General features: G+C 44.9%; 3 protein-coding genes across 4 annotated transcripts; 2 read left to right on the top strand and 1 right to left on the bottom strand.

The window, feature by feature from the left end:
- Positions 1-733: 733 nt before the first annotated feature.
- Positions 734-9,117, top strand: USP30 (ubiquitin specific peptidase 30; the record flags this gene model as incomplete). The annotated part of the gene is made up of 13 exons (XM_079543958.1): positions 734-786; positions 896-1,005; positions 1,481-1,663; positions 2,210-2,313; positions 3,149-3,247; positions 3,983-4,025; positions 4,286-4,380; positions 5,109-5,168; positions 5,680-5,766; positions 6,322-6,402; positions 7,383-7,602; positions 7,776-7,884; positions 8,853-9,117. 13 exons carry the CDS (start codon positions 734-736, stop codon positions 9,115-9,117), a joined length of 1,509 nt encoding a protein of 502 aa, XP_079400084.1.
- A 3,765-nt stretch (positions 9,118-12,882) lies between these two features.
- ALKBH2 (alkB homolog 2, alpha-ketoglutarate dependent dioxygenase) lies at positions 12,883-13,977 on the bottom strand (the record flags this gene model as incomplete). Its single annotated transcript, XM_079543669.1, has 3 exons — positions 12,883-13,198; positions 13,325-13,523; positions 13,761-13,977. The coding sequence occupies 3 exons, from the start codon at positions 13,975-13,977 to the stop codon at positions 12,883-12,885; spliced, it is 732 nt and encodes a 243-aa protein (XP_079399795.1).
- A 274-nt stretch (positions 13,978-14,251) lies between these two features.
- On the top strand, positions 14,252-17,681 carry UNG (uracil DNA glycosylase; the record flags this gene model as incomplete). 2 transcript variants are annotated; one of them, XM_079543994.1, is made up of 7 exons in its annotated part: positions 14,252-14,347; positions 14,913-15,113; positions 15,193-15,288; positions 15,794-15,891; positions 16,637-16,725; positions 16,888-17,066; positions 17,541-17,681. In XM_079543994.1, the coding sequence occupies 7 exons, from the start codon at positions 14,252-14,254 to the stop codon at positions 17,679-17,681; spliced, it is 900 nt and encodes a 299-aa protein (XP_079400120.1). The 2 variants fall into 2 exon arrangements, with proteins under 2 accessions (XP_079400120.1, XP_079400121.1); XM_079543995.1 differs by having other exon boundaries at positions 14,252-14,341.
- Between the last annotated feature and the right edge of the window lie 769 nt (positions 17,682-18,450).

The raw sequence follows: 18,450 nt of genomic DNA on the forward strand, positions 1-18,450 counted from the left end.
TTCAATATTTTATATAATCTGAAAAGTCTGCTCTGTCTCATGAGGTGAAACATCGTAAAGCCCACAAGAGGAAGGTGGGAATTTTGGTCCTCTCAGCACCCTGGTGCCTTTTGTTCATGTATTCAGTGTGTTACGTCAGTGTTGTACATCTCACAGGAGTGCTGCAGCAGTCAGGACAGCTTCATTTGCCCCTCTCTTCCACCACTTCCCCACCTCAATCAGCCTCTTGTTCCTGTGCTCTCTGGGCTCCCCTCTCCCTCTGGCACATATGGAACAAGGCCAGGCAAACCAGGACTGGGCTGAAAGGTGCACGAGGCACCATGTAACACAGCTCGATAATTAGTTTGGGAAGGTGTAAAGAGGAGGACGCTGCTCCCTGCCAGGCCCACAGTCGGCAGCTGCCACCTCGAGGAGCTCCCAGAAGCTGCACGTATGTCTGCATTGATGGCAAACGCTGCTTTCGCTACAGAACCCCTAGAGCACCTCGGTTAAAAAAAAAAAAGTGACAGCGCTGTGTGCAGAGCGAGGCCTTCGAGTCAGGCTCAGAAACCTGCACCACGCTCGGGACTCTGCAATCCTCGCCCAACGCGCGGCCTTAGCAACCTTTGCTAGGGGGCGGCCCGGCGCGGAGCGTGCTTATGGCGTCACTTCCGGCGGCCCCCTCGCTACTTCCGGTACCCCGCGCTGCCCGTCCGTCGCGCCACCCGCCCGCAGGTCCGGGTTCCGGGGTGCGATGCTGCCCGGCGGCGCCGTGCGGCGGGCGCTGAGGGCCGGGGCGGGCGGCAGGTCAGCGGCGGGGCCGGGAGGGGTGGGGACCGGCAGGCGAGGCTCGAGCGTCGTCCCGAGCCCCGTTGCGTGGCCGCCTCCGTCACCGTCCCCGTGTCTCCCCGTGCAGGTACAGGGCGATGCGGAGCTGGGGGGTGATCGGGGGGCTGGCGGCCGCCGTGGCGGCGGGGATCTACGTGCTGTGGGGGCCCATCGCCGAGAGGAAGAAGCGGAGGAGAGGTAGGGAGCGGCGGGGGGAGGCGGGCGAGGCCGTTGCTGAGGGCAGAGGCCCGGTTTGGGGTTCCCCGGGCACCCCGTTATCTGCGTTCGTCGTTAGGAGCTGTTGGAAATGGTGGGCTGTCACTGAAGTTAAGGTTTGGGCCGCTGTCCTTGCCTTTAAAATGTCACAGGTTGCAATCTGTGTTGAACAGAGGACTTTTGTTCCTTATGTAAGCTATTAATTGTATCTATTATTAATAATTGTGACTTACTGAATATATGCTCGTGTCTCTTCTGTGGTAATTTAATTACTGCTGCAGGTCACGGATCTTATTTTATTTTGCATTTTGGGATGCAAAACAGCCATGTGAGAACCTTCTAGTTTTCAGCACCAAATGAACAGAAACCATGTAATTTCCATACCAAATTCACTTGCCAGTGAAAGTAGTAAGGTTTTTGCAGCCCGCAGTGTCAGCTCTTCCATCTCTGTTGGCAGGCCTGGTGCCTGGCCTGCTGAACCTGGGCAACACCTGCTTCATGAACTCCCTGCTGCAAGGCCTGTCTTCGTGCCCCTCGTTCATCAGGTGGCTGGAGGAGTTCACAGCACAGTACAAGGCAGAGCAGAACCAAGCCAGCGAGCAGCAGTACTTGTCGCTCACTCTGTTGCATCTCCTAAGAGGTACCAAACTCATTCACGTCGTGGTAAGCCAGGAAGAAAGCACTTAGCATCAACATTAATCTTTCTCAAAGAAAGGAAGAGCAGGCGATGCTGGGTTCCTCTCTTTTTGGTTTAGTGTCTCAGGATGTTGTTCACACTAAAACTGTGCTTGAGCTTGTAAGTTCAAGCGATAAAAGGACAGTGAGACATTAACATTGATTTTGTGATATCTAGAGATCCTCTTTTTACCTAAGCCACTCGTAAAGTGATCTTTTCAGGCAGTGTTTATATTATTGCTTATTCTCTCTATGTGTGTCAGTTGGGAAACACTTTACTTTACAAGTATATTAGACAAAGAGAATGTATGCAGTCAATGACACTGTCAGATGAGAATGGCAATTAATACATGCTAGTTTGGTTGTCATTGTTTACCTGTCTTAATCAAGAATATCTTTATGGTAATCAATTATATTGTGCCTAAGTAGCGTAAATCCTAAAATACACAGACCTGTGTTCTAACCATGCTTTGTGGCTCCTTCTAACATGTTAAAATGCAATGTCTTTAAGCTTTATCCTGTCAAGAGGTAACAGAAGATGATGTCCTGGATGCAAGCTGCTTATTAGAAGTGTTACGAATTTACAGGTGGCAGATCTCGACATTTGAAGAGCAGGTGATTACAAAATTCAAGTTAGACTGCCTGATGTACAGTTCAGTGCTTAGATCTGGAATAACCAAAAACTGAAGCAATAGCACTAATAGCACTGGGTGTCAGAGCTGAATCTTTGCTGCAGGAAAAAGTTTGCTTTGAAAAAATGAAGGAGAACAACCGTGTGGTTTGTGATTAATGAATGGTGTTTTCAGTTTGCTTAGATGTCTGTCATGGGAAGCCTGGCTGCTTCAAAACCTCCTACTTAGTATGTTCAGATTTGGTTTGACATGTTAAAGCAGAAGGGATGCAGCCCTCACTGCCCTGTATCTGAAGGGCTTCTGCTTGCAGGGATGGACTCAACTTGGTTACTATTTCCAAATTCAGTCCCATAGGGGATTTCTAAGACTTATTTTCAGTATTTCTAGCCCCTAAGTAAGTGCAGCTGGTCAATAAACTCAATCAATTTTCTCATTCATAAAATATGGTGGCATTCTTCTTTTATGTTTCAGAGCCAGACCAAATAGCACAGATTTCAGTGATGGGTTTTATTGAAACTCAGGAAAGCAGGCATTTGTGCATTCATTTTTTTTCTTCAATGATTTTGGTGCCTCTTAAATTTATCCAGCCCAGAATGTTTTTAATAATGAAATATATGAAATTCAGTTTTAGAGAGAACACTTCTTACTAAACTTGAATTGGATGCACAATTGATGACTATTAATACGTAAGATAAGCTCTAAGCAGTGATTTTCCCCTTTAATTTCATAGTGCAGTGGACTCTCAGCACTCCTGGTGTATGTTTGGATGGGTTTCTTTTTTTTTTGCTTCCTGTAACCCTTATGCCTCTGTTTAATAGGATGCTCATGAACTATTTCATGTCCTTACCTCTTCATTGGAAGATGAACGGGATCGTCAGCCACGTGTCACACATTTGTTTGATGTGCATTCATTGGAGGTGACGACTTTACCAATGTTGTTTTCTTATCAGGAGAAGTTTCCATATGTACTTGGTAGTCTGCCTAGATTCCTAAGCTTGTCAAGTATGAAATGCCTGTTAAGAAACTGAAGATATTAGCATAGGGTTTACAAAGCTGCTCTTTATTGCTGTGAGAGAAATGAATCAGTAGCCCAGGTAATGAAAAGAAAAAAAAAATGTTTGAAGGCAAATGTACCTCAGTCTGTTGTGACTCTGCTTGCATGAGAGCTTTTGCATTCCTAAATCCATTGAACATAAGGACTGAAAAACTAGCAAAACTAACACAGAGCAGCAGTTGGTGCAATCATTTACTCTTATCTGTTAGACCCGATGCAACAAAGGGCAACTGCAGAATGGGTGTTTATAGAACAGTGCATTTGGAGGTGAAGTTTTAGCTCATCCTCCAGCATTAATGGTCAGCTTAATGCTGATGGAAGATTTGTATCTTTTTGCCTAAAATACAACCAGTCTGAAAACTTGTTGAGCTTTTATTTCAGTGCTATCAGGCACAGAATTCGACAGGTTAACTGTTCATTGTATTAGAACTGCTCTATTTGTCACTTAGAACTTTGTTCTGCACCAGGTTTTTGGCTTTCTTCAATCACAAAGACACTTAAACTCATACCTTTGTTCTGAAATCAGGGATGAAATATATATTTAATATGTAAGCTTCTCTAAGGTGGGGCTGATGACATCTTTTATCTTCCTCTGCAGCAGCCAGAAATAACCCAAAAGCAAATTAGCTGCCGAACCAGAGGTATGTTTTTTCTTCCATCCTGAAACAAGAATATTAAGTCATAGTGTGATCATTTGGTTTATTAAGGGGATAAGACCAACTGATCTTTGTCTTTATTGGACTGATGTGCATCTCCTCATTTGTAAAATACCATTTGTTATTTGTTAGTGGGGCAGACCATGTTTTACAGCTTTTGTTACAATAGGCCAGACAGTTGGAATTACAGTGATGAAACGTGAATGTTTTGAAAATAAAAGGACAATTTCATCTTTGTGTTTCAGGATCTCTTCCTCCTATGTCAAATCACTGGAAGTCTCAGCATCCTTTTCATGGCAGGCTGACCAGCAACATGGTTTGCAAACACTGTGAACACCAGGTATACAGAAGTGTGCTGTGTGTAGGTACATGTGAAAAGCGATGCCTGATATTCAGAGTGCATTCTGAGGTGAAATCACCATCCCTTGTTTCCAACATAATTGGTTTAAGCTCAATAGTTTGCAGGAATAAGAGCTTCAGCCATTATTTTTTTCAGCTACTTGTTGTGGCATTTTGCATTGAACAAGAAAATATTGCTAAGCATCCCAAAGAAAATGAAGTGTGATTCACTTCCTGGGGATGACAGCTATCTTATCGGGTAGAATAGTTGTTTAATTACATTTAGTATCCAATGTCACAGGGATCATATGCTGAAAATCCACTTGCATTTTAGGACTGGCTATTCATTCAGCATGCAGTATTGTGATTGCACATGCAAAGGTTGCAGTCATCCAGAGTGAGGAGATGAAGATAAGCTGAATGAAGCAAAAATACAGAAAATAGATGGAATTCATACACACAACTCTAAGAACACTTTTCAAAAACTTGCAGACAAGTTTAGAAGCGAGCAGGGGCAGCTTCAGCAGGAACAGGCAGAGCAGTACCTGTATCAGCATCTGCATCAGGTGTTTCCTAGCACTACAGCTGTGGGGAAAACAAGTGATTTAACAGACATGCACGGATGTGCTTGTTCTGCATGAGGCTGCTGGGAGGTAATGGTTGACCTATTTGGTTTTTTAGATCATGGTGGATTTTGTAGCTCACTGCATTTGAAATATTTTCTTGCAGAGTCCTGTGAGGTATGATACATTTGACAGTCTCTCCCTGAGTATTCCAGCAGCTGTGTGGGTATGTATCTGCCTTTGATGGGTGACCCAGCCAGCACTCTACTGCCTTGCCATCAGGGCTTTATCTTCACTGTTATCCTTTTACAGCCTCAGTAGCACCTCAATGAGGTGTTACTAAATGAGTAACTGGAGTTGCCTTTATAAGCAATCCTGCTGTGTTAGCACAGGACCTTACTACTAAGGCAATGAGGGAAATGAGCAATTAGCCTGGTGGGTGTGACTGTAGGCACTGAGTTTTCTTTTTCTCCTGGTGGATTATTTGGTCCTTTTGGTTAAATTGAACAGGGCAGATTGTATCCCGAGGGCTGTGTATTACAGGCAGGCTTAGAAGATGACCTTCAAATGCTCTGTCTCTGGTTACATTTCAACTGGAAATAGTTTCTGTGTCTCACTGGCTTTGTGAAAATCTTTAAATGATAAAACATTGTAGATCTGGGGGCAAAATGTGCAGACCTTTGTATTGTAGCCATTACCTTATGTCTGTAATTAATTGTTTTTGCTGTTGTTCTAAGGGTCATCCTATGACACTGGATCACTGCCTCCATCACTTCATCTCCTCTGAATCTGTGAAGGATGTTGTGTGTGACAACTGCACTAAAGTATGTCATTGTAATTTATGTAACCTTTGAGCTCAGTTTCAAGCCTGCTGACAGAATTATGGCTTTGGTTTTCTACTCCTTTCTTCATGACTTCAGGAAAGCCTCTAGCTTGCCTGGGATTTATTATTCTTAAAATAGAGTTATTACCCCATAGTATTTTGAAGCTTTATTTATTGTTAACATAATAAAATTTACAACTGCTTTATTGGGTATTTAGATCATACTTAGAAGAACAAAACAAGAATTAGTCCCCTTTTGAAACATTACTTTATATTTGCCTGTACTTTGATGACAGAGAGCCAAAACGGATTGTTTGAAACCTAACAGAAATGGCTACATGTAAACTAGGTTTGTTCTCTAAGAGCTGTTTCTGCTCAGTTCTGTGTTAAAACATGGATCCATTGGAATGGGCCAACAGCTCTTGAGAGAGGAAAATTGTAGAAGAAATTCACGTCCCAGGGATAGCTTGGCATGCAGCATGCAAACCTGCAGCAGGATTATTGTTTGTAATTTGATACAAGTGATCAAACAACTCTGTTTTCCCTTTGATTTCAGATTCAGGCAGAAGGGACTCTGAATGGACAGAGCATAGAAAACCAGAAAACAACATTTGTTAAGCAATTAAAGCTAGGGAAGGTAAGGCGAGCTAACCCCCCACATCCACTTTTAAATCCTATTAAATAGTAATCTCTTTCTTTGACCCGTTTGCTTAATGCCTACTACTACTTATTGCACTTCTCTAATGTTTTCTGAAATAGAAAAACAAAGCTTTTGTCAAATATTTGTAGACATTGAAATCTCAGTTAACAAAGCTCTGAACTCTTTAGCTTAAAGAACGTGAGTACTCCACTGCTATTCAGCAAAACACTTGAGTTTGGCTTAGGTGCAGTTTATTTGCCTTGTGTTGCTTTTTTATTCCCTTGGTCAGTAAAGCAGTTGATATATACAGCCTATTTGTAGGATAATTTGTGCATTTCAAAGTTAACATATTCTAACTACAGAAGGTTTAAACAAGAGAACGCAATGCTAAAGAACTGGAAAGGTTTATAGTGGAGGTGCTTACAAGTTTCTTGTTCTGTGATCAGATAATGCAGAGGACAGCAGGGCCATTCCTAATAACATTTCCTTACTGACAAAGGCTAGCCTCGGCATGATTTTGTCTGACAGATATTTATAACTCCTTGACCTTTTTTCCTGGGTATCTTACTGTGTGATGCCATTATTTATGGAATATTAGCAAATGTCTGGCAGCAACATACTGACACAAATTCCAGTGCTCATTTCTACCTTGCAGATCATCAAGCGAAATGAGATGGGCTTTTTAGCAATGTGTGTGATTTTTCTTCTTTTCCTTCCCCCATTTGCAGTCAGTAATTAACATGCTCTGTCCTACTGCCTAGCAAGCAATGTGGCACTATTAGAAATCTCAACAGTTGTGACTCAGAAATTGTATTGCAGTAAGTTAGATACAGAAATAGCACATAAAGGAACAACAGTTCAGTGACTTAATTCCTTATCTGCTGGACTTACCGCTTACTTCCATTAGAATGCTTTTAGCAGCTGTTTCTCTTCACTTAAAATGTATTTTGACTTCTCTTTTGTATGGAACTTTGAAGCTCCCTCAGTGTTTGTGTATCCATCTGCAAAGACTGAGCTGGTCAAACCAAGGGACTCCTCTGAAACGTCATGAACACGTACAGTTCAATGAGTTCCTAATCATGGACATCTACAAATATCACATTCCTGTTCATAAATCAACTCAGAATGATCTGAATCAGAAAAGCTCCGAAGAGGCAAAGCCTGGAACAAGGGATGGGATAGCAGTAAAACCTTCAGGTATTTACCTGTATTTACCTCTTGCCTTTAGATATCAAGGGACTGTGATATGCAATGAATTAAAATAAACTGCCTTCACATTCTGTGATGACAGACACTGTAGAAACAGAAGCAGTTAGCAATACTTGTGGCAGCACTGAAGTTAAATGACCAGCATCTGTTTTGTTTTGCAGATGCAGAGCAGACATGTGGTACCAAATCTCTCCTTATGAATGGCGCCTGCTCCTCTCCACTCTTAATGTCCTCGGGAACTTTTCCACTCGCTGCATTCCCTGAGTGCAGGTAAGTCAGATGTGCACCCTGTTTGTATTTCCATCCATTTGAGTTATGTTTTCCTTTATTGTCTTTATCAAAAAGGCTGTGTAGTCATAGAACTTAACATCTATCCTAGTTCCTGTGCAGAAAATTGTTTTCTGTTTTCCTTGCTGATTGTCTTTGGCTCCATTTCTCTCCTTCTAAGAAAGGGAGTTGAGCTTATTACAGGGAGAACTCGGAATCTCCTTTCTTTGGTTCAGTGTGCAGCAGTCATCCTTCTGGATTGCCATATTCTCATTCATGCTGTTTTTCCTACTACCCCTTCTTTGATTTTTAACTATTCCTGTGAGAGTTGTTAGGTTTCTTCAAACTCCTGCAAGAAATTCGTACAATATTGGGAAAAAAATCTGTAAGAGTTCTACTTAACAATCTCAATTGCAGCTGCCGTGATTCTACTTAATAAATCCAGTCTTGATGTTTATGATGATGACTTGTTTTTTGAGAAAGTTCCCTTTTCAGTCCTGTGACCAACGTTCTGTTACAGAACTGTTGGTTATCATCCCATGGGGAGCACATTTCCCACAATACTTTGGGAAATGAGAAGCGAGCAAACGCTCTGTGCCAAACATTTGTTATGAAGACAGTTGTAGAGCAAGTCCTTAAAGTATACCTGTTTTTATCTATGGATTACCCACCATAATTTGACCTCTTTTTAAGAAAGATGTAATAGCTGTCTGGTGCATTAAACCTTTAAAATGAATGGTTTGCTTTCTTCAGTAGTCAGGCAGCACTGCAGTGCACTTAAAATAACAAAAAGAATTAGAATAATGAAAAGTAATTGCACAGCTACTGCACACAGTAACTGCAGCACGTCTCTTAGACACAATTACTTGCTCTGGAAAGAAATTGCAAGCAAAGACAAAGCAAGTGGAGCTTCCTTAGGTCCATGTGAGACACACGAGGTCTGCTGACCCTTTCTCTCCTCTCTCTCTCAGTCCCCCTGTGTACCTGTACCGGCTGATGGCGGTGGTTGTGCACCATGGAGACATGCATTCTGGACACTTTGTGACTTACCGCCGCTCTCCGCCTTCTCCCAAGAGCCCGCTCTCTGTCAGCAATCAGTGGCTATGGATTTCAGACGATACGGTTCGCAAAGCTAGTTTGCAGGAGGTCCTTGCCTCTAGTGCTTACCTGCTGTTCTATGAGCGTGTTCACTCAAGGGTACAGCACCAGAGTTTGGAGTTGAGGCCTGAAGAGTGATTAAGAGAGATGGAGGAGGACAAAAACTGACCAAATTCCTCTGCTGAGATCCACGTTGCACCTCCTGTCTGTTATGCAAATAATCCACCACAGGCCCTTTAACTTTCCCCTCCCTCCATGGCAGCAGCTGGCTCTTGCTGGGAGTAGTTTTGTACCAAAATTAAGCTACCCAAAGTTGGTCTGCTAACGTCGTGCAGTCCAAAGTGTATTTGTATTAGAAGAGCATTTATTCTGTTCAGTAGCAATTCTGTCAGTATCACAGCTCCGAGACAGACATCTCAAAACAGACTTTCCAAGGCTGATATCCATATTCTGAACACATGTATGTTTTCAAGGGGAGATGTGGAATCCTGTACACTTCAGTGCAGACGTTTCTGAACAAGGGAGCCCCAGGAGCAGTTGTTGGGAAGCTACTGTTATCAAAGGCAATGATTTAAGAAACAAAGTGCCTTGAGCCTATTTGAACAGATTACCATTGTCTGAGTCCACTGCGTGCCAGCTGTGTTCTGAGAGGTGTCTCAAGATGATGGGATGAAAAGAATGACAGCAGATTTCTCCTGATATCCCAGCCAGTGAATAAAACAAGGCCTCCTTACAGAACATGCATGACCAAAAAATTTCCTTCCCTCTTCCTAATAGTTCAGTTCTCTATATGTCATGGAATTACTGATTCAGGCAGCAGTTTCCTTTTTCGAGGAGAAAAGATCAAATTCTTTTACCAATTAAGAGCTGACACCTGACTTATTGCTCTGTATCTTTGCACTACAGGTGACATGGAAAGACAGAAGAGTTTGCTAGCTGTCAATATTGTAATTTTCTTGGTCACTCAAACTGTTGAATACTAATGCTGGTAGTAAGGACTACACCTTTTAATACCATTAACTTTAAGGCTATTGTAATTGGTGTTCTAGATGTGCCCTTCCTATTTTAATACTAAAAACTGTCATTTGTCATCAGCCTTTTGGATGTATGTTGTCAGGCTTGCAGCTGAGCATTAGAGCTTATACTGGTTGTGACTGTGAGCTGAGATAAACAGCAACCCAAGCATCCTTGTAAAATTTGAGCATACAGAACTGAATCTGGACCAATGGGCAACTTGTCTGGTAAGGCAGTCTGCAAATTCTGGTGTCTCTGCATTAGATATGCAGATTTCCATATAAATTGTACTTTGCTGCTCTAGGTTGTCTAATGTGTTAAAAATAATAGTATCTCAAAGCATGGATGGAGAAGGAAAAATTACTTTTGACTGCTTTTAAATTATCAGGAATAAAATATGTAGACTGTTTTTAGCTCTTTTCTATAATTCTAACGTGGAGGAAAAAGACCCATTCCTCAGACTAGATTTTTCAGTGTAAAACAGCAACTAAGTTTTCAAATCATTACTGTCTTCATAGCTTTTTTTTAGGTAACTTTGTACCTCATATATTCATATCACTGCCTGAAGCTCTCAGGCGTTCAGAGTTCCTTAATGAAGTCTCAGAACCAGCTGAAATAATAATAGATGTACATAAGAATCTGTTTACTACAGTCACGTTGTTCCAAAGTAATAATACATAAAACACCCTTTATAAATCTACAGAGATACCAGTTAGTGAGAAGCCTCCCTGTCTAGGTTAGGCTACTGGTAGCATGGTTTTAACTTTTATATGTTAAGTTAGGGAAAAACAACAAGAGGGAAAAAAAAAAGGGTTGCAAAATGCCACAAATGTCCTGGCCATTGAGATAAAATCTAACAGACTTGCAGAATGTGAGAGGAGAGGAAAACCCCCTGTTCTGAGCAGCATGGGAGTGCAGGAGAAGCTCTGTAAAGCGTGTCGTTCCAGCAGGGCTACAATTTGACCTGAAAGCTTCCAAACACTTCCACCAGCCAGAGCGTATATTCTGCAAAGCCTGTTCTCAGTAGGGGCTGTTTATAGAGGTTTTGTGAAGTTCTTCAGGTAATTTTGTTTAGGAAGCAGTAATGCTGGAGCTGTGTCAGAACACATGCACACCACAGGCTAACAGTCTCAAACTTGTCAGCCCCAAAGCGTTGCAAGCTTGCACGTTCAGTACTTTGCATAGAACTGCTTTCTGTCGGGTCAGTTTGATCAGGATGGAAGCATGACTGCGTGACACTGATAACCTGCTCACTTTCATTCAGCTGCAGGTTCACTCTGCAACCTTCCTCAAAGGCTGCAGAGACGAGGGCTGAACAGCTCAGCATTTGTTGTAGGTTTTGCTGCTGGGAAGGAGCAGGCAGCCTTGGTTTAGCCCTCAGCGTGAGGAAGGAAGCAAGTGACAGAACCTCAGGCCCAGTCCTGTGCTGGACACTCAGCCTACTGCAAGCTCAAAGGCTTCTGCAGATGTTTACCATCTTCACCTTTTGAAGTCACTGGGCTTCATCCAATATTGTTACTTGTTAGAAGCTTTCGTGATGGAAAAGTTGTTAACAAAATGCAGGAGCTTACAAACATCAGATAAGGCCTCTAGGATGACATCTCTGTGTTTGGATAATTCTTGTTTTATTTTGTGTATTATTTTAAAAAAGTGTGATGTGAGTCACAGCACCGCTGTTTGAAGTTGCATTTTCACTTCAGGGTATTTTTTGTAACTGTACAGTAGCAATAAAAGAACTTAATAAAAAAAGTAACTGTCCATATTTGCTGATTTCTTCAAGGCCAATCTATCAGATATATACACAGTGTATCTGATAGAAGCAGCACTTCTCCTTCTCTAGGTGCATTCCTGGGATCCAGGTTCCCAGCAGAGCCCTGCTCTTCACAAGAAACACAGAGGATAAGAATTTCCAATTCCAGCTTTTCTAAACTGCTGTTAATTCCACAGCCCCAAGAGACTGCAGGCTACTCATTCACATACTCTAAGCACGGTTACACAGGGATCAACTCGCATTTTTGCTCAGCACTTACCATTGCTTGATTCCTTAAGACCTGGTGGACACTTTGGACACTCTTTCCTCATTTCAGTAGGATGGAGCACGGATGGGAATGGCTTTCAGAATGGATTCCCTAGGGATAATTGTTTAGAAAAACAGGTACTCTCAGAAGTGATAGCTTTTCACACTGTGTTGCCCATATAAAACATATTCCCCTGAAAGTCACCTTATGCTCCCTGGTTTCTGCACAGAGGACTGAGCGAAGAAGAGGTGCCTCTGATGTCTTTCTGTCCCACCACACCGCTGCCCACAAGAACCCACGCAAGCAGAGGAGGTAAAGCAGCAGAGAAAATAGATGCAGACAAATCATAGTGACCGTACAACATACTGCAGTCACTGCATTAATATCTTAGCAATCATCTTCTCATGTCAGTCTCATTTGTGTTTTATTTAAATAAAACCAAGCAAGCTGTAGCTCACTGTTAGACCATCGAAGGAAGTGTCACCCACTGAATACCACCAGCTTACAGGCTCACTCTAAATGATTACACCTCACGCTTTATGGTATTTATAAATTATCTCACTATTTCAAGGATGAAGAATATTTTGGACTTTCTAAAGAAGTGGCTCTAATTAAGATTAGGTGAGAACAAATTTCATCCTGACCAAAACAAGAGTATTACTTGATAATAAGTGGTGTATCAACAACTGTTTACTGAAAGCATTCCTGGCACTTAAGATCAGTAGCTGCAGAATTTATTAGCAAGTTACCAAGCACGCTATCTTCTACTTTAATGCCTTGGATCATCAAACACAGCTTGATTGAGGAACTGACAGCTATATCGAGGAGGAAAACTTCAGTACTCAGGGTCTATGGTCCAGGTGCTTCATTGCTATCTCGCTTTTTTGTCAACAACCATCATTTTCCGAAATGTCAGGTTGATTCTTGGAGCAAGCACTCTCTTGCGGATGGGCAGGCTGTGGTACCAGTACACATTAGTGGGGTACTTTATCATCAGCAGGCTGCCATGGGCTAGCTGCAGTCTGATGGGCTTAATGTGCCGTGTTGCATTCTTCCCTCTGGAATCGCAGTGCCTGAAAACGAAGTCTCTGCAGGCTCCAAAGGACACTGATGCAATAGGGCTGCGTGGAATCAGCTCCTTCTCATCATCTCGATGTTCACCTATGTGGTCCTCACCGTCTTTATATCTGTAAACAGAATAATTAGTTCACCTGTCAGTCCAGCAAAATGAATATCAAACTACTCCTTGGTGATCTGTCAGTACACCAAGCAATAGGAATGAGCTGCTTTGTGTGACTGGAAATCAGACATACCTGTTAATAACAACAAAATTAAAAGTGTGTCCCGTTTCCAAAACAAGGCGATCTCTGATGTGGTTCAGAACTGGGATCCACGGCTTAGGAGAAAAGGTGACACCTGAGTAAGTGTACGTTAACTCGGGGTCTCCATAGGTTACCTGCTTCCTGGGGATGTTATGCCATTTGCCAAACACACGCAACTTTGTCTGTTCACCTGTTTAAACAAGATGGATCAAAATTAACTCAGTATTCTTCATTCAGAGGGCAGTGAGGCCCTGGCCGTGCTGCCCAGAGCTGTGGTGCCCCATCCCTGGAGGCACCCAAGGCCACGGATGGGCGCAGCCTGAGCTGGGGGCAGCCAGCACACGGCAGGGCTGTGGGGGCTTTGGGGTCCCCTCCAACCTAATCACGCTGATTCCAAAGATCAGACCCTCCCCCTCAGCTGCTTTACCTTCGAAGTACTCCACCTCCTTTTCCAGCTGCTGGAAGACCTCGTCAGCCTCGGCCCGGCCGAAGAGGAGGCGGTACTCGAGGCTCAGGCCTTGGGCACGGATCTGCTGACTAGGCTGTGAAGGATGGGGCAGGCCGCCCGCCGCCTTCTCTAACCGGGGCCTCTTACCATCACCCCCAGGTTCCACAGCAGAACGTTTAACCACGAATCTGTCCATGCGCAAAGCGGGTAATACGTGGGACAGCACCCGTACGGGGCGGGCGCTGAGGAGCGGCCTCCACTGAGGGAGCGACCGGAGGCGGGAATCTCTCAACCCCTCCGTACCGGAAGCAGTGCGCAAGCGCTTCCCTAAGCCCCGCCCCCTGCCACCACCAGGCCCCACCCCCGGCGTCTGCGCGAGCTTTTGGCGCCAAATCGTGGCCCCGCCCCCTTCGAACACCTTTTCGCGCCGGTCCCGCCGCTATTGTCCTCCCTCCGGCACTGCTGCAGCTATGATCGGGCAGAAGACGCTACATTGTTTCTTCAGCACCGCACCGCCGAGGAAACGCAGCCGCTCTCCAGAGCCTGGCGGTGGTACTGAGGTAACTGTGTGGTGGAGGCTATAGGGGTAAAGGAGCATTCTGGACGCTGGAGGTGGCTGAGAGCTGCGCAGGGCACTGGGGGCTGGTGAGGAGGGGGTTGCCGAGAGCTGGCAAGAGCTGCCGAGAGCTGGGGGTTGGCTGTTGAAGGGTCGCGGTGCCTGTGTGGGGGGTGAGGTGCTAGCGGCCGTTGGGAGCCGCTTCCAAAATCCCGCGGTTCTGCACGCCTGACTGAGCAACCAATAACATCCAATAGGCGTTGCAGGCTTGTTTACGTCACGATTGCTAGGCAGACTAGCACACTACGCCCGTCAAGAGCCAATAGAAATAAGGGGATGTTTTTACGCTGGCCAATGGGAGAGCACGGGATCAGAGCCGCGCTTGTGGGCGGGCCCTCTTAGGGCGCGGTAACCAATGGGGACAGATCTGTCGCTGTTTTGCCGCGAGAAAAACACGTGCGTTGTGGGGAGGGCCGGATTGTGGCATGGCGGTCTCAGGGCTGTTGCTGGGCAAGCGGCTGGGCCGCGCCTCTCTGCGCCAGCTCTGCAGCGGTCTTTTCTCTCGCCGTTTGCAGGACGATGCCGCTAAGAGGCAGAAAACCTCGGATCGTGAAGCGGGCAGGGCCTCAGCGCTGAGCCCTGAGCAGCTGGAGCGGATGCGCAGAAACAAAGAGTTGGCACTGCGGCGGCTAAACGAGCGCAACGTGCCTCCGGGCTTCGGGGAGAGCTGGCGGCGGGAGCTGGCGGCAGAGTTCACCAAGCCCTACTTCGTGGACGTGAGTGTCTAGGGCTGGCCCCGCACCGTGCTGCTGCCCCACTGCTCCCCCTGTGCTGATCCCCCTGTTTTGCCTATAGCTGATGGCATTCGTGGCCGAGGAGAGGAAGAAACACACGGTGTACCCGCCTCCGGAGCAGGTCTTCACCTGGACACAGATGTGTGACATCAGGGATGTGAGTAGGATGGGGGTGGTTTGGATCTGAAGTGCCTTAGGGGTGGGGCTCGTGGGAGGGTGGGGCTTGATTTGGGGTCTCCTGCATCTTGGATTTTCTCCTGTCTAATGAACTGTAATACAGAGATATGTATGGTAGTGTTTAAGGTAATGCCTTGCTAATAAGCTGTGTGTGTGGCCATCATTTTCCCAGTGAATGTGGCATAGAATTCAAAACTCAGAAAGCTTCTTTGGAAGCATTCATCAAGTGGATTGTGGATTTGTGTAAACTTTGTTGTTTTGCACTCAAAGCATTTCCATAATCTCGGCAGCACAGCTGTGGTGTTAGCTTCTGGTAGGGGCTGTTTCTTAACTTGCATATAGTGTCAGTGATTGAAAGGCAGTTACTGGTTGTTTTTTTTGTCTGCATTTGTTCTAGGATAGAGCCTGTATGCAAGCTTTTCCTTTGTTTCCATTTTTTTGGGGAACAGTAATGTGATTCAATACTAATTACGGTCTGCTTCCAGGTAAAAGTTGTAATTTTGGGACAAGATCCTTATCACGGACCTAATCAAGCTCATGGGCTCTGTTTCAGTGTCCAGAAACCTGTTCCACCTCCCCCCAGGTATGGCAGTAACCATCTTACAAAATTCCTTTCATGAACAAATTAGTTTTGGTTCTGTTACTTAGACCTGTGTGTGAGATAATTGATGAGATGTTACAGCTGTGCTTTGCCTAGGAGAGACATCTTAAAGACAATGCTGCAAACGAGTGTGTTATTTTAAATGATTAGATGGGACTCAGTGCAGTCCTTGTTTAGGGGAAGAGCAGTGAGTGATGCTGTCTGCTCTTATCTATAAATGAGTATCTTTAATGACACAGGTCTGTCTTGTGCTGATTGTCTGCAATGGGTTTTTGATACTTGAATGCTGCTAGAAGTCTTGTATGATTAGGACTCGATTAACGAATGGAAAGGCAAAGGTGCGACTTACCCAGGAGGGATAATAGAAACTTAAATAGAAATTGGACAAAGACTCTCAGGTCGTAGAGGGGTTTGAGTTGGACCCTCAAAGGCTATCTGTTCCCACTGCCTGCAGTGCACAGGGACACCCACAGCTCCAGCAGTGCTCGCAGGCCTGTCCCCTGACTGTGGCTGTGTGCAGGGATGGGGCAGCACCAGCTCTCTGGGCACCCTGTGCCTCACTGTCCTTAGCATAAACAACTTATTTGTATCCAATCTAAAAGTCTAATAAAATATATATATATATATATCTGGGATACATTAGCTTGTTTGAGGGTCTAAATACCAAATTGTTTGTCTGTCCCAGGTGCATAGTTCATAATCTTTTGTCTTTCTCTCATGATCTCAGTCTGGAAAATATTTACAAAGAACTGTCTACTGATATTGAAGACTTCACCCATCCTGGTCACGGTGATCTGACTGGCTGGGCCAAGCAGGGTAAGGCATCCTAAAAAGCAGATCTGTGATTAGGCAGAGCCTATCTGTAAAGCAAAATCAATTCTGGGTGCCCTAGCAAGTACCTTGGGATGAAAATATTCCCATTATTTATTCTCAAGGGAAGCAGAAGGCAGCTAACCTGTGGCTTTGTTTGTGTGCTAGGTGTGCTCCTGCTCAACGCTGTCCTCACGGTGCGAGCCCACCAGGCCACGTCCCACAAGGAGAAAGGCTGGGAGCAGTTCACAGATGTGGTGGTCTCCTGGCTGAACAAGAACCTGCACGGTGTTGTTTTCATGCTGTGGGGAGCTTATGCGCAGAGGAAGGGCAGCTCTATTGACAGGGTATGGGTCGTGCAGTGGCTCACTGATGTTTTTAATTACGGGGTGGACGCTAGAGGGTGCTTTCTTTACAGGGTTGTGTTTTAGTCCCTGCTTGAACTCTGCTGCTGCCAAACTTGATTGCCCTTTTGTTTAGCTTGGTCTTTGCCAGAATTAAGCAACAAAAGTGGAGCAAGAGTAACGTTCTGTTGTCAGGAGAGCCTCCAGCTGATGGCAGAGCTGGTATTTCTAGGAAAAATCTCATGAATAAGTGCTGCTAGGACAACAGCAATTGAAAAATGGGCTGGGTGTTACTGCTTCTGTGCAGCCTGTCCTCAGTGGGACAAAAGTCTCTGCCTTTATGGCTGAATTCTCCAGCCCTCCTTTCTTGGTCTGATGACTGAGGAAACGCAGAGAGGAAATTAAATGACGTGGAGCAGCCAGCCTTGTCCCTGAAAGTGCAGACATCTAATGAGCTGTTTCCTTCACCCTTCACAGAAACGCCACCACGTCCTGCAGACGGTTCACCCTTCCCCTCTGTCTGTGAACAGAGGGTTTTTTGGCTGTCGGCATTTCTCCAAGACAAATGAGCTCCTAAAGAAGTCCGGCAAGAAGCCCATTGATTGGAGAGCGCTCTGAGCTGTGAGCATCAGCTCTGGGGCCAGATGGGTGCAAACAGCCCCTGTTGGAAGGGCTGTCTGGTTTCTGAGAAACTTCTGCTGACCTGAGGATTGTCCTCTGGATGTCAATCAAGGAACAAAAGGCCTAACTCTAAGAGACTTGGGTTTTATTCCAGAGCAAATTTGAATGACTTGTCTGCTTTTGGAAGGGATCTCAGCCTGGCTTGAGGCAAAGCAAAACAGTTTCATGTTAGTTTGTTTGGTTTTTATTCTGGAATGTTTTTTGAGGACCTTGTGAAGGGGTGTGAATTCTTGCAGTGAAGCTGCTCAGCTGCTGTACGTAGCCTGCCTTGCTTTTCCCCTCTCCCCTGCATCCTGCTGTACAAATCTGTGTTTCTTAGTGGATGGGAGTGGAACTGGAGTCCCTGGTCCCCACTGGAGCCAAGACTGACTTAAAGGCAAATCACCATCAGAGGCTTTATCTGGTGCGTCACTGAGGTTTCAGGGTTAACCAGATGAGCTCCATGATACTGAGGGAGGTTCCTGCAGATCTCACTGCCACTTCCAGCAGAGATACACCGGTCCATCAAGCTGCCCAAGTGATGGGCTGAATGTTTCAGAATATTTACAATCTTAAATCTTAATACAGAGATACTTCTGTGCTTTGCCTTCCTAGGAGAAAGTTATTTGCTCTGAGGCCAGAAATCTGTTGGCTCTTCCTGGCTGATTGTGAGAGCTCTGGGTGTCCAGTCCTGCTTTGTTTCCATGCTTTCTTTTAATGAAAGTGC

The sequence above is a fragment of the Tetrao urogallus genome (genome assembly GCF_951394365.1).
Source record: "Tetrao urogallus genome assembly, chromosome: 17".
In the NCBI taxonomy this organism is placed as follows: domain Eukaryota; kingdom Metazoa; phylum Chordata; class Aves; order Galliformes; family Phasianidae; genus Tetrao; species Tetrao urogallus.